This window comes from Rhinolophus ferrumequinum, chromosome 12, assembly GCF_004115265.2.
Source record: "Rhinolophus ferrumequinum isolate MPI-CBG mRhiFer1 chromosome 12, mRhiFer1_v1.p, whole genome shotgun sequence".
In the NCBI taxonomy this organism is placed as follows: domain Eukaryota; kingdom Metazoa; phylum Chordata; class Mammalia; order Chiroptera; family Rhinolophidae; genus Rhinolophus; species Rhinolophus ferrumequinum.
Window position 1 is genome coordinate 76,558,174 of NC_046295.1, and position 13,533 is coordinate 76,571,706.

At 54.5% G+C, this 13,533-nt stretch overlaps 1 protein-coding gene across 4 annotated transcripts; it reads left to right on the plus strand.

Moving 5' to 3' along the window:
- Nucleotides 1–244: 244 nt before the first annotated feature.
- On the plus strand, nt 245–13,483 carry SLC2A8 (solute carrier family 2 member 8). 4 transcript variants are annotated; one of them, XR_004424667.1, is made up of 11 exons: nt 245–434; nt 515–677; nt 965–1,171; nt 2,510–2,609; nt 4,002–4,201; nt 4,942–5,085; nt 5,180–5,288; nt 6,043–6,216; nt 6,601–6,746; nt 8,231–9,237; nt 12,474–13,483. XR_004424667.1 is itself a non-coding variant. In XM_033123110.1 (10 exons), exons 1-10 carry the CDS (start codon nt 382–384, stop codon nt 8,366–8,368), a joined length of 1,434 nt encoding a protein of 477 aa, XP_032979001.1. In that variant the 5' UTR covers nt 245–381; the 3' UTR covers nt 8,369–10,264. The 4 variants fall into 4 exon arrangements, 3 of the variants coding, with proteins under 3 accessions (XP_032979001.1, XP_032979002.1, XP_032979003.1); XM_033123110.1 differs by lacking the exon at nt 12,474–13,483 and having other exon boundaries at nt 8,231–10,264; XM_033123111.1 differs by lacking the exons at nt 6,601–6,746; nt 12,474–13,483 and having other exon boundaries at nt 8,231–10,620.
- Nucleotides 13,484–13,533: the final 50 nt, after the last annotated feature.

The following is a 13,533-nucleotide window of genomic DNA, read 5'->3' on the forward strand; positions in this document are numbered from 1 at the left end:
CATTGGCTTGAGGCAGCTTTTTGACCCCTCCTCCTGCTCGCACCACACTCCTATTGGATGAGTGTGCTGGAGGCTCGGAAACAAACTCCGCCCCACCTATACATTGGATAGCTCCGTTCTAGGGGCGGTTCCAGTGCTCTTCGCCGACAGGCTGTTTGCTTCCATTGGTCTGCTTTGATTTGAAGGGCGGCTCCTAGCGCAGTCACTAACTCCGCCTTGCGTTCCCATTGGCTGTTCCCACACTCACTCCCGTTCCGGCCCCAAAGCTGCCCCGAGTCAACTATTGTTCTGCTCCGCGGGGAGAGGCCTGTGCGGGCCGCAGTCGCGGGACCAGTGACAGTTCGGGAGTCAGAGCGGACCCAGAAAGCGTTGGCCGCGGACATGACACCTGAGGACCAGGAAGAGACCCAGCCCCTTTTGCGGCCGCCCGACAGGTGAGTGGGCGAAGGGTCTGGCCTCACCCCTCCCGCTGAGCCCAGGCCGGCGCCGCTCATAGACCGCCCTGTCCCAGCAGCGCTCCCCGCGGCCGTCGCGTCTTCCTCGCAGCCTTCGCCGCTGCCCTGGGCCCGCTCAGCTTTGGCTTCGCGCTCGGCTACAGCTCCCCGGCCATCCCGAGCCTGCGGCGCGCCGCTTCCCCGGCCCCGCGCCTCGACAACAACGCCGCCTCCTGGTTCGGGGTGAGACCTCTGGCTGGGACCCTCCTCCCACCCCTAAGACGGGCACGGGGCACCTCCAAGTCCACCTTCCCGGACGTGCGATGGGACCCTTTCCCTGCCTTGCTTGAGGCAGGCACTGAGACCCTCCGCCGAGTACGTCCCTGTTCCCCTGCCAGGGGTCGCCTTCTCCCAGCCCACCAGCCATGGACCCCCATCCCCTTCCCTCTGAGGCCGCCGGGAGTGGAGTGGAGGGCAAGGTTGGGCCACGACCCCCTGGCGCCCCCTCTTCAGCCGGCGGTCGCCCCTAGGCCATCGTGACCCTGGGCGCTGCGGCGGGGGGCGTATTGGGCGGCTGGCTGGTGGACCGCGCCGGGCGCAAGCTGAGCCTCCTGCTCTGCACCGTGCCCTTCGTGACCGGCTTTGCCGTCATCACCGCGGCCCAGGAGGTGTGGATGCTGTTCGGGGGCCGCCTCCTCACCGGCCTCGCCTGCGGCATTGCCTCACTAGTGGCCCCGGTAAGTGTCTGCGCCCTGGGACCAAGGGCAAGGAGCAGATCTGAGGGCGTGTTTCTCCCCGCTGGGGCCCCTGGTTCCCCTTATCTGCTTTTCTTGCAAGTAAGGAAGAAGCCACTGTTGTTAGCCCGGTTTGCAGATGAAGTTTCAGAAACTGTAAAGTCTTTTGTCCAGGCACAACTAGTCAGTGGTGAAGCTGTTAATACTTAAACTCAAGATTGTGCCATCAATTAACCCATCTCTCTTTTGCTGTACAAATAAGATGGGATCTGTGAATGGTCAACAGAAGCCTCAGGGGATGGTTTGGATCCCCCTTGTCATTCAGATCACTGACTACAGTTTAGCAGGAAAATCCTGTTCTGGGTTGTACCCAAGGGCAAAGGCTGCTGGGACCTGATTCCCCTTCACTGTTTACACACCAGTTCTCCCGCTGCTTCCCCTGCTTCTCTCTGCCAGGGCCTGACCAGCACTGCCCAGGATGACTCGAGCTACACACACCTGGGTGACATCCCAGCTCTGCCACTTACTGGGCCAGAGTTCCCTCCCAGTGAAAGCTCTCTGCGCCTCGGTTCCCTCCCCTGTAAAGTGGGAACCTCGTGTGGTGGGTGAGGATTCAAAGTTTCGTACATACAGACAGCCCTGGCGTGGCTTGTGGAGGAGTTGGACCCTGGCAGCTGGGATTGCTGGGTAACCAATGAACTTGATCATGACCTTGATGATCAACCACCCACAGCCCATCCTGGTTGAGATTGAAAGCAATGGCTCAGGGTCCTCCCTGATCATCCCTTTGCTCCTGCCATTCGTTTCACCCACATTTGCTAGGCAGCAGCTGGGTTGGATTTTATGTTTTGGATTTTTTTACTGGGCAAAAATACGCCTGTCTAAGTCATGTAATAAGGTATGGAATAACCTAGAAGCACAGACGATGCCTTTGTGACCCCTGAGCTCAGAGAGAGCAGTGGCAGTCACTGGTAGCGATTGAGGCAGAGAGTTCCTGCTTTCACTCCAAGGGCACTAAAGTGTGGTCATTGGGCCAGCAGCTGGTGTCACCTGGAGCTAGTTAGAAAGGCAGAATCTTGGGCCCCACCCCAGACCTACTGCATTTTATCAAGGATATTCATGCAATTAAGCGAAAGTTGTGCCCCCTCCCACCCAGTCCCCTCCCCACACACAGCAGCCGGGTACATATATATATCCTTATTCCCCTTTAAACACTTGTTGCAGACCACTTGGTGGGGCGCAGGGAGGTCTGAGGAAGGTTCTGCTGACCTGAGATTGCAATTAGGGGCCTCGCGGGCCTGCAGCAGCCCGAGCTGAGGCTCTCGTCTTCATTGCCCACAGGTCTATATCTCTGAAATTGCCTACCCCGAAGTGCGGGGCCTGCTGGGCTCCTGTGTGCAGCTGATGGTGGTCACAGGCATCCTCCTAGCCTACCTGGCAGGTAGAATGCTCACGTTCTCTCTTTGGATCCCTGTTAATGGCCGCATGGCCACTTTACAGATATAGAAACTAAAGGTCAGAGAGGTCAAAGGACTTGCCCAAGGAAACACAGCCAAATGCCCAAGATTCTAGGTTCCCAGATCACCTCCCTGAGTGAGACCATGGGACGTATGGGTCTTGTGACTAAGTTCCAGGGAGAGTTGGCAAGGTGATGTTCTCATCTTTCCGGGGCAGAAACCCATTCCGGGGGTGTGGGGATGGCTGACAGGTCAGGGCAGCACCTCAACGTACAGTGACAAACAGGATTCCAGGGGCAAGGCCCAGGACAACGGAGGGCCCAGGCATGCCTCCCTCAGAAATATCAGTATTGGATTTGCAGCATGAAGGAGGCAGGTGCCAGGGGACCTGAGGGTCAGAGCTGGGGCCAGCGTGAAGAAACTTCCAGAGGCAGATGTGTTTACACCAGAACTGGGGTAGAAAGAGGACAGGCTTCAAGTCTGACAGTCCCAGATGAGGGGACGGCCTCTGCCACTTACTAGCTGTGTGACCTTGGCCTAGTCACACCACCCCTGGGAGCCTCGCTGTCCCTGTTGTTAAGTGCAAGGCTGTTGAGGGTTTAAGTGACACATGAAAAGTGCCTACCCCAAATGAGAATCAGGGGATGGCATGAGAACGGTTGGGGGTTAGGGGTTTATGGCCTAACAGAAGACGCGGGGCCCAGGTCACGTTCCCTCTGAGTCTTTAGAGTGGTTGATATGCAGATTTGTGGTCTTCCATTTTACCCACTTGCCATCCTGACTCAAATTCAGAGTCCTGCCAGCAGTCTGGCTGCCTTGGGGGCCCAGCAGTGTGCCAATGCCCTGCTGTGTACAGACATAGACATTTAGGACAGACACATGGGTATTGATACTCCCATAGAATTAGCTCTAGTTCGTCATAATCTGAACTTTCATTGATCAATTTCTGTGACTTTTGGTGTTCAGTGAAAACTACCCTCCACCCTGTCCCCCATGCTCTCCTAGGGAGCCAGCCTTGCCTGCCTCTTGGTGGCCCTCCAGGGAGTCTGCATATGTGACTGCATATTTGTTCTCCTGCGCTGACCTTTTACACAAATGGTGCCATGTCATAGCCGTCATTACATAGCGAGGATCTCGTTCTTTGTTTAATGGCCACGTAAATATTTACTGAGCAGATGTATTCACCATCATTTCTACAACATTTCAACAACAATAATGACAAGATCAGTAACAAACACAAGGGTAGTCATGTAGAGGTAGTGAGGCCCCCACCCTTTAAGCTGAGCCCCTGGGATTAGCAAGGGGACAGGCACTCGCGGGGAAAGGAAGGCCAGGCCGGCTCACTCCAGCTCTGACGTCTTACACCTTCCTTCCAGGCTGGGTCCTGGAGTGGCGCTGGCTGGCTGTGCTGGGATGTGCGCCCCCCACCTTCATGCTGCTGCTTATGTGCTATATGCCCGAGACCCCACGCTTCTTGCTGACTCAGCACAAGCGCCAGGAAGCCATGGCCGCCGCGCAGTTCCTGTGGGGCTCCGAGCAGGGCTGGGGAGAGCCCCCTGTTGGGGCTGAGCACCAGGTAAAAGGATGGGAGGCAAAGCTGGGGGGTGGTCAGTGAGGCAGCGCCCCATTGCAGCCAGGGGAGGCCAGCATAGCCTGTTCCCAAGGCTGCATGCTTGCGTGGTCACACTCACACACAGAGGGGTCAGTGTTGTCCTGTGTGCAAGCAGGCAAAAGTCTGCTCGAGCCCCACTCCTTGGCTGGACCCCAGCCTTGGAGATCCCTGGGAAAGCTTGAGCCTTGATCTTACTGTCCCAGGAAGAGAAAGGCTGGGCCGGGTCCAAGGGAACTGCAGGGCAGATTGAAGACTTAGATTTTTGAGTGGGGAGTTGTAGGGCCCGGGAGAAGATTGTCTCTGCCACTTACCTGCTGTGTGACTGTCCCATTGTTAAGCCTAGTTTCTTCATCTGTAAAATGGGAGTCAGTATGTGCCTGCTGGTAAGGATTTGGTGGGGCCAGAGGTGGCGCTCAGCCCAGGCCCAAGGCTGCTGGGATTCCGGACCCCCGGCCCTTGGCCCATGTACTCTTTTTGTGGCTCCCCACCAAGTCTGGAAGGGACATGAGGAGGTGAGGATCTTGTCACCTTGCAAATGGAGAAGCTATAATGATACAAAGACCTGTCTGGACCCGAGGCCTAGGTGAGGCCAAGACAAGCTGAGGCTCACCCCTCCACCAGGCCTTAGGATGGTGGGCTCAAAGCCGGGGTGCCCCTTGGGAGAGGGTCGAGAGAAGCACTGATGCCCCATTTCTGTTGAGCAGGGCTTCCACCTGGCCCAGCTGAGGCATGCTGGCATCTATAAGCCCTTCGTCATCGGCATTTCACTAATGGCCTTCCAGCAGCTGTCGGGGATCAACGCTGTCATGTTCTATGCAGAGACCATCTTTGAGGAGGCCAAGTTCAAGGTACAGAGGCCTCTGCCCTGCCTCATCCAGATGCCATGTGGGTGTGGCCTAGTCCCAGGGGCTTTGCCTGACCCGCCTCGGCCCATCTCTGCAGGACAGCAGCCTGGCCTCGGTCATCGTGGGCACGATCCAGGTGCTGTTCACAGCTCTGGCGGCCCTCATCATGGACAGAGCTGGGCGGAGGCTGCTCCTGGCCTTCTCAGGTGAGGCCCGAGGGCGAGGGCTCAGCCCTGTGCAGGTGGACGGCCCAGGCTAGGCTCCCCACTGCGTGCTGGGGGGGTCTTTGCCAAGGCCGCCGTGTTGTGGGAGGAGGAGGCCAAGTGTCCCTGAGAACACGACCGAGGTTCAACGGGCGCTCTCACTGAGCGCTTGCTCCAGACCAGGCCTGCGTGACGGCGTCACTGCGTCACGCCGGAACATTTACAGTGAACCTACAAAGAAGGCACCATCAGGGCCCCGGTTTACAAGGAGAAAACTGAGGGCCCAGGAGGTAAAGTGACTTGGAAGCTAGTGGTCTTTCTGAGCAAGTGACTTGACCTCTCTGAACCTCAGTTTCCCCTCCGAAATAAGGGTAATGATGGAACACGGTGAGGATCAGGAGATGGTCCACGTGAGGCCCTCGCTCGTGCGGAGGCCACAAGCACTTGGCGCTGTTGGGAAAGGGGGTTCAAATAGTGCTGCTGCCGCTGGTACTGCTCCTGCTGCCTCGGGCCAGACAGAGTCTGCTTCGGGGAGCTTCTCGGAGCTTGTTGAGGTTTGAGGTCCAAGCCCAGGGCTGGCAGGGCCAGGCTGGGGTGGGTGCTGCCCAGTCAGGGCTCCTGGGTACCACTCGCTGCCCCTCTCGGGGGCCTCCAGGCCGCGTTGCTGTGGCCACACTGCACTGAGACTCCAGGTGCAACATGCCCGGGCTTTAGACTACTTCCCCCAGCACCCTGCCCACGGCCACCTCCCCCGCAGGTGTGGTCATGGTTTTCAGCACCAGTGCCTTCGGCGCCTACTTCAGGCTGACCCAGGGTGGCCCCAGCAACTCCTCGCATGTGGACCTCTTGGCACCCATCTCCATGGAGCCCACCAATGCCAGTGTGGGGCTGGCCTGGTTAGCAGTGGGCAGCATGTGCCTCTTCACTGCCGGTGAGAGGGGCCCCGTGGGTGGGGAGGTTAGTGGGGGCCGATGGGGACGCCCTGGGTTCCTACAGCTCCCAGCGAGTCCAGGCCGTCCGGGCCTCACCTCACATACGGGTCCCCACCTCTGCGTTTATAGCACGCCGCATGTGCCAAACACCGAGCTAAGCCTTTCTCTGCTCCTTTCACTTAATCCCCACAACAGCGCGCCGAGAAGACCCCATCATTAGCCCATTCTGTGGAGGAAAGACCTGTGTGTAAGACACGTAGGGCCTGGCTAAGACTGCCCGGTAGGAAGGTGCAGACCTGGTGGGCCCAGACAAATCCAGGGCCCCTCGGCCCATGAGGCTTCAGCCCGGTCTGTGGCTTCTGATGCTTGTCTTGCTCCCACAGGCTTCGCTCTGGGCTGGGGGCCCATCCCCTGGCTCCTCATGTCTGAGATCTTCCCTCTGCACGTCAAGGGTGTGGCCACCGGCGTCTGCGTCCTCACCAACTGGCTCATGGCCTTTCTGGTGACAAAAGAATTCAGTAGCCTCATGGTGAGCATAGACCTCTCTCCGATGCCTCCCTTCACAGTCAGCCGAGAAGCGCTTTGTAGAATTACTCTTATTGCAAAAGACTCAGGATCAGCGGCCTTGTGTGTAGGCTGAGACCCCACCATCCTGGGACACCAGCCGTCTTGGTCGGGGGTGACGGGGAGACACACAGACTGGGGCAGGTGGAGGACGCAGGCTGTGACCACTCAGGAGCCTTCAGGCTGTCTTGGTGGAGGACAGCAGGGCAGGTCTCCCCCCTTGGACTTTGGGGACACGGGTCGGCAAGTCAGGAAAGCTCTGGCTTTGGAGCCGACAGGCCTGGGCTCTAACCCTGCTTCTGCCATTTCCTGGCTGGGTGACCTTGGCTGTGCTGTCTACCTTCTCTGAATCAGCTTCCTTGGCTGGAAATGGAGGAGGGTAACCGACAGTACCTTCCTCGTAGGGTTGATGGGAGCCTCGGTTTAGTTCAACATTTGCCACCTTCTCATGGATGGACTGACACAGACATGGTCTCTGCCTAAGGGGCTTCCCAGCCGGGGGGTGGGGTGGGAGGTATGGTGCTGGAGCAGATAGAGAAGCTATTTGTTCAGTTATTTGTTCCCCCCAGGTCTCCTGGCACCTGGTACCACATCCTGGCATGTTCGAGGCACCAGACAGCAATGAAGGAGATGGATAGGGTCCCCTTTATGACAAGGGCTGGGCTGGCGGTGAACAGTGGTGGGCGAATGGCGCACCAGGAGGCTGGGCTGGGGCAGGAGGAGACAGATCCTGAGAGGAGTGGACACCCAGGGCTGGCCTGGAGTCTGTCCAGGGCCTGGGCCCACTCAGGCAGGGCTGCCCTGGGGAGCATTTCGGGAAGACCAGGGCAGAGGCCTGCGGGTGAAATTACTTGCTGGGGGCTTGGAGGGGACCAATAGCAAAGGAGGGAGGAGGTGGCAAAGGACCTAACAGTGACCTGGGGGCGTACAGTGCCCAAGAGGCTAAGAGAAGGCCTTCGGGAGGAGGGGAGGTCCCAGAGGAAGAGGAGCTGAGAAGGGAGGGCGTGTGGAGCTGGCGCCTGCGAGGTCACAGGGCTGGGCTGGGAGGGTGGACAGGCTCTGACCAAAGGCGTGCCTGTGGGCCTGCGTGTCCCCGTGTGCTCACACTGGCCCATCTCAACCTGCTGTTAGCTCAGCCATTCCCTCCAGCACCGAGGCTCCTCTGGGGGCAGGGACCTCGAAGGGCAAGGCTAAAGTGAAGTGTAGAGGGTGGATCTGTGGGTCCGGAGCGCGGCTGTCACTTACTTGACAGTGGGTCTCTGATGTGGGGGCAGTCACTGCATCCGTGTGAGCCTCAGCTCCCCAGCCACACAGCGTCCACACTGGGCAGTGCGCAGCCCAGGGTTCTGCAGAGCCGCACCAGCGCCCCCTGCTGCCCTGAGCCGGCGCGGGGCCGTGGCTCCTGATCTGCGCCACGTCCACTCAGTGGCCTCTCCCCTCTCTCTGCAGGAGGTGCTCAGGCCCTACGGCGCTTTCTGGCTCGCCTCCGCCTTCTGCACGGTCAGTGTCCTATTCACTTTGTTCTGCATCCCTGAAACCAAAGGAAAGACTTTGGAGCAAATCACAGCCCATTTTGAGGGGCAATGACAGCCCCTTCCCGGGACCTGCTGCCCCTCCTAGCTGGACTGGTTTGGGCTTTGGAGGCAACAGAACCTGCCTGTGACTTCACGCGGGGCCTCAGCCAGAGTCCAGATCCCCTGCCCACCCTCAGGGAGCCGGATCCAGGACTGCAGCCCTCGGAGCCTTGTCTGGAGTCCTCCTTCCTGCCCAGCTCAGGATGGCCCCTCGAGCCACAGGCATGAGGTTCCAGCCCTGGGTCCCGTTCCCACTGTTGTTCCGAGACTCGGAGGAGGGGACACCTCAGACGGTCTTTGCTGCCCTGTGGCCAGTCGTCCACATGCCGTCTCCCTCATGTCACGAACGTGACAGTGGAGGAGGGCGACTCTTGGCTCCTCGTTTTCTGGAGGAGGTGATTTTGGAGGCTGGGTTATGACCCATGGTTTCTCCTCATGTGGCTGCATTATCAGGAAGGAACTTTGCCAAATAAAAAGATTTGACTCAGAAAATCAGGTCATGGCCTCTCTGTGAGTTTGAGAAGCCTTTTCCTATCCCTTCCATAAACTGGGCCTTGCCAAGAACATCTGTGGATTTACTTCCCAATTCCGTAACGTGCCTTATTCATGTCCCAGGCTGTGCTTCCCCAGCGTGTGCCCACCGTGGCACCTCCTATTAGGCCTTGTAATCAGGCCGGAGAGTGGGAGTGCACGTGCAGTGTGGTCCAGGGCAGAGCGGTGGGGAGAGCAGAGCCTCGGGCTAGTTTCTGGAAGAACCTACAGCAGCTGCTCTGATTTCAGTAAAATGTGCTAATACACAGGACAGCTTTCAGCTTCAGCAAACTCCAGATTCCTTGGGGCCTTCCAGAGGCGAGCTCGTGTGCAGGCACACGTTCCGTGATGGTAAGTGCTTGTCGACACTCTCCTTAGTGCCTGCACAGTGGTCCCCTGGGTTGAGACACGCATTGTAACATTGGGTGAACTGTTGTACAAATGTCAGTTAGGTCACCTTTAATAGAGGGCTTCAGGCCTTCTACGCCCTTCTCGATTTTCTCTCCACCTGTTCTGTCCATTATTGAGAGAGGTGTTGAAATCACCTACAAATGTGGACCCGTTTCTCCTTGCAGTTCTGTCCGGTTTCGCTTCGTGTGCCTTGAAGCTCTGTTATCAGGTGTGGGCACATTTTGGATTGTTACATTCTCCTGCTTGTTTTGTGCTTGAAATATTGTTATGAAATGACCTTCTTTATCCCTGGTAACAGTCTTGTTCTGAGGTCTACTTTGTCTGATCTCAGTGTAACCAACCACTCCAGCTTTCTTTTGATCGGTGTTTTGACAGTCATTTAAAACTCTCTGTTATTCTCCATTCCTTTTTCACAGCATCCTATACTTTTTGGTGGAATACCGTTTGGGGATTCTGTGAGGATTCATACTTTCACTTTAAAAAAATGAGTTTTATTAAGGCATATTTATATACCGTAAAATTCAACAATTGGAGGCATACAATTTGATGACTTAGGTCGGTCAGTTTAGAGTCTGGCTTTGACTCAGCAGAGCAGGATTTAGGCTCATCCATGTTTCATGCATCACTGGTTCATTTCTTTCTGCTGTTGAGTAGCATACCATTGGCTGTTTGGGCCAGTTCTGCCTTTTGACCGTTATGAAGAAAGCTGTATTTGCATGCAAGTTTTGTGTGGAGTGGAACTGCTGAGTCGTATGGTAAGTTTGTGTTTATTTTAAGCTGCCCACCTGTTTTCCAAAGTGGTTGTACCATTTTGCTATCCCACCGGAAGTGTACGAGAGTTCTTCACCAACACTGTGTTCACTGTTATAAATAATGCTATTTATATATTTAACTTTTCAAAAGTTGTCTTCTGTTCTCTGTTTCCTCTGGAATCCCTTGATCAGGTCGTTTATCTTGGTCCTTCTCTTTTGTGCTGCTGGGTTAGCTCAAATATCTGGGGAGCTTTGGCTGTCCACAATTAGCAATGAAGAACTAGGGTTTCATTGTGGTAGATGGTGTCTCACACACACACACACACACCAAAAAAAACAAACCTATTCTCAGTTCTGTCATAGATCTATTTCCTTTTACACATCTTCACTGTCGTTTCATGGGATTTGGAGGAAAAGAGGAACTAAGTGTATAAGTTCAGTCCTCCAGCTTGAAGTGGAAGCTTTCTCCATCCTTTTAATGATAATGTGTTTGCTAATCGGAGTCATGCTATGTGGTCAAGAGCATGTGCTCAAATTGTTGTGGACCTTAAGATGATTTCATTATATAAATACATCAAATCAACCTCACTGGAAACAGATTGTTTGCAGTTTTCTGCTTATTGATAATTCTATTATGTAGATATAGATTTAGAGAAAGTGATGAGGGAGACGATGGCGGGAGAAGAGAGAGAGGAGAGAGAAGACAGGTGAGATAGAGGAAAGAATGGAGAGTTGACAAAGAGATGAGAGAATGAGATGAGAGGGATGATGGAGATGAGAAAGACGATAGTGACAGAGATGAGAAAGAAAATAAAGATGGAGGTGATGTGGATAGAGGTGGAAGTGATAGTGATGATGGAAGTGGAGCTGCAGAGAGAGATGGTTATGGACTGAATTGTGTCCCCCTTTTTAGGAGGCCCTAACCCCCAGCACCTTAGAACCTGACTATATTTAGAGACGGGGCCTTTACATAGGTAACTAAGGTAAAACGAGGTTATGAGGGTGGGTCCTAATCCACCTCGTAAGGATTGCTGTCCTTCTACGAAGAGAGTAGGAGACAGACATACACGGAAGGAACACCATGTGAAGACGAAGAAGATGGCCATTTACAAGCCAAGGAGAGAGGCCTCAGAAACCAACCCACCAACACCTTGTTCTTAGACTTCCGGCCTTCCTTCTTCCAACTGGGAGGAAGTCAGTTTCTGTTGTTTGAGCCACTCAGTCTGGTATTTGTTACACTAGCCTTAGAAAACAGATGCAGAGCTGATGGAGATAAGGAAGCTGATGGAGTCGGGGAGAGAGAGAATTAGAGGTAGACCTGTGCATGGGCAACCAGAAATTTCTTAGGATAAAACCTTAGAGGCATAATTGCTGGTCAAAGGATGTGTGCGTTATCAAAGCTATTGTTCCGTCCTGTTAGACGGTACCCTAGAAAGTTATACACTGGCCGTGTCTGAGATGGGCCTACTCCCCACTGTCTCCAAATCTGTTCTTAGTGAGTCAGCACCAAAGATCAGGGAGCAGGACCTTCAGACAGGTCCAGACACACATTAAGTGTCTAATGACTGGGACAGCCTTGGCACCAATGCTGCTCACGTCCGCTCATTGTGACTCAATGTGACAGGCCACCCACTCTGAGCCACCTTTCAGAAGACTGATCCTTGTCCTGGGTAACTTGTTGACATGGAGCCTCATGTAGAGGCTGCTCCTAGCTCCTGCTTGGCCATCCCCAGCCTCTGCAAACAGGAGCTGACAAAGGACCAGAGGGGACGCAGGGGGATGGATCAGCCCCACCCCACCCCCAGGCTGCAAGGGAGATGGTTAAACTTGTGGGCGAGGAAAACGTTACTGTGGCTTCAACCCTACCTTGGCCTCTTTCCTCTGTAATCTAGGGACCAGGCGCCATGGCAGCATGGTAGGAGCCAGTGAACTTGGTTCAAATTCTGGTTGTACTATTCACTGTCTACGTGACCTGGCCAAGTCACTTAGCCTAAGTCTCAGTTTATTCATCTGTAAAATGGGCGCAATGATGCTGTCTCCCTCATAGGATTGTTGTGAGGATGAAAGGAGATAATTATGTAAAGCACATAGAACTGAGACTGTCAAGAGTAAGCGTTCAATCGATGTTGGCTGCTGGTGGTGAGGCTGTGGTAGTGAGCGCTGCATGCAAGGCTGATGTAAGGCTCAAGAGGTGCCTCTAAAAGGGACATTTGAAATCTTTACATATTTTTCTCACATCCTATTTCCTATCCCACTCCCTCAGCAACTATCCACACCACCTTCTGATTGCTACCAGCACCCACTTATAGGTACCAAGGACTGTGAACACACATGCTCTTCAGAGGTCCCCTTGGACTCCTCTGGGGCACAAGATGCTTCAGGGACTAAGAGCCAACCCCACTGACAGTCCTGTATCTGTCCCAGGAGCCCAGCCCAGCACCATCAGACACAGGACCATGGAGAAGAGGGGCAGGATAGAACATCCCCGGAAGACAGGTGCAGCAGAAGCTGAGCTTTACCTAGCCCACAGAAGACTGGTCTTTGCACTGGATAACTCGGTAGAAATCTGCATTAGCACCAACATGCCCCCATCTCCCATTTCCCACCCCCAACCCCAAAATAACTTCCACCAGAACCCTGGCTTCTGCAAACCTGAGGCAAGGACTGCTCTAACGCTACCCAATGGCGACAGGCGGGATTGCATGGCTGAAGCTTCAAGCCCTAGGCTACTTCTCAGTAGCCAAGGGTGTGGTCGCAGTACTAAGTTAGGAAACCCTCTGCTACTGCCTAGTGGCCAATATGGGATTAGCACCTGCTGGGCCTGTGGCTGCGAGCAGAACTGCACCTGCTGGAAGGGGCCACAAGTCAAGGAATGCAGGCAGCTTCTGGAAGCTGGAAAAGGGAAGTAAACAGATCTCCCCTAGAACCCCCAAAAGGAATGTAACCCTGCCAACACCTGGATTTTAACCCAACAAGATCCATCTCAGACCTCCGACCTCTAAAGTGGCAAGCCCCAAATTGCAGAAGCCCAAAGTAGAGAAGGGCTTATCTCAAAGGGATCTGTAGGTGTGGCTTGCCTAATGGAGTGACTCCCAATAAGATTGAGGACCCACAAAGTTAAGAGAATTATATTGGCAAAAACGCTACCAGCTGTGACCGAAAAGGACAGAGAGTATAAAATGAAGAGGATTTAGGACACCCCTCTCCCCAAATTCAATTCTGCATCCCAGTTAACACATTCCCATCTTCCTAACGTCAAAATGCCTCTAACTGAATTGCTCATCAGAAAATTCCTTGGGTAGTGAAGAATTTACAACAGGCTTGAGGGGAAATTTCATCAGCGCTCTGAGGAAGTCTGTGGAAATATTTCCTGGTGCAGCAAGGAAGCCTCCAAGGGACAGAATATTCAGGAATCCCCTCTTGCAACAGTGCTGATCAAACACTATTAACATTATCAGTAGCCCATGAAATTACTTAAGTTCCC

What these genes read in the sequence shown, in the direction of transcription:
- SLC2A8 (XM_033123110.1), top strand. Translation starts at nt 382, where the DNA reads ATGACACCTGAGGACCAGGAAGAGACCCAGCCCCTTTTGCGGCCGCCC. An exon ending in CTTTTGCGGCCGCCCGACAG is followed by an intron (nt 435 to 514) that starts GTGAGTGGGCGA and finishes CTGTCCCAGCAG; the next exon opens with CGCTCCCCGCGGCCGTCGCG. An exon ending in GCTGCTCCTGGCCTTCTCAG is followed by an intron (nt 5,289 to 6,042) that starts GTGAGGCCCGAG and finishes CCTCCCCCGCAG; the next exon opens with GTGTGGTCATGGTTTTCAGC.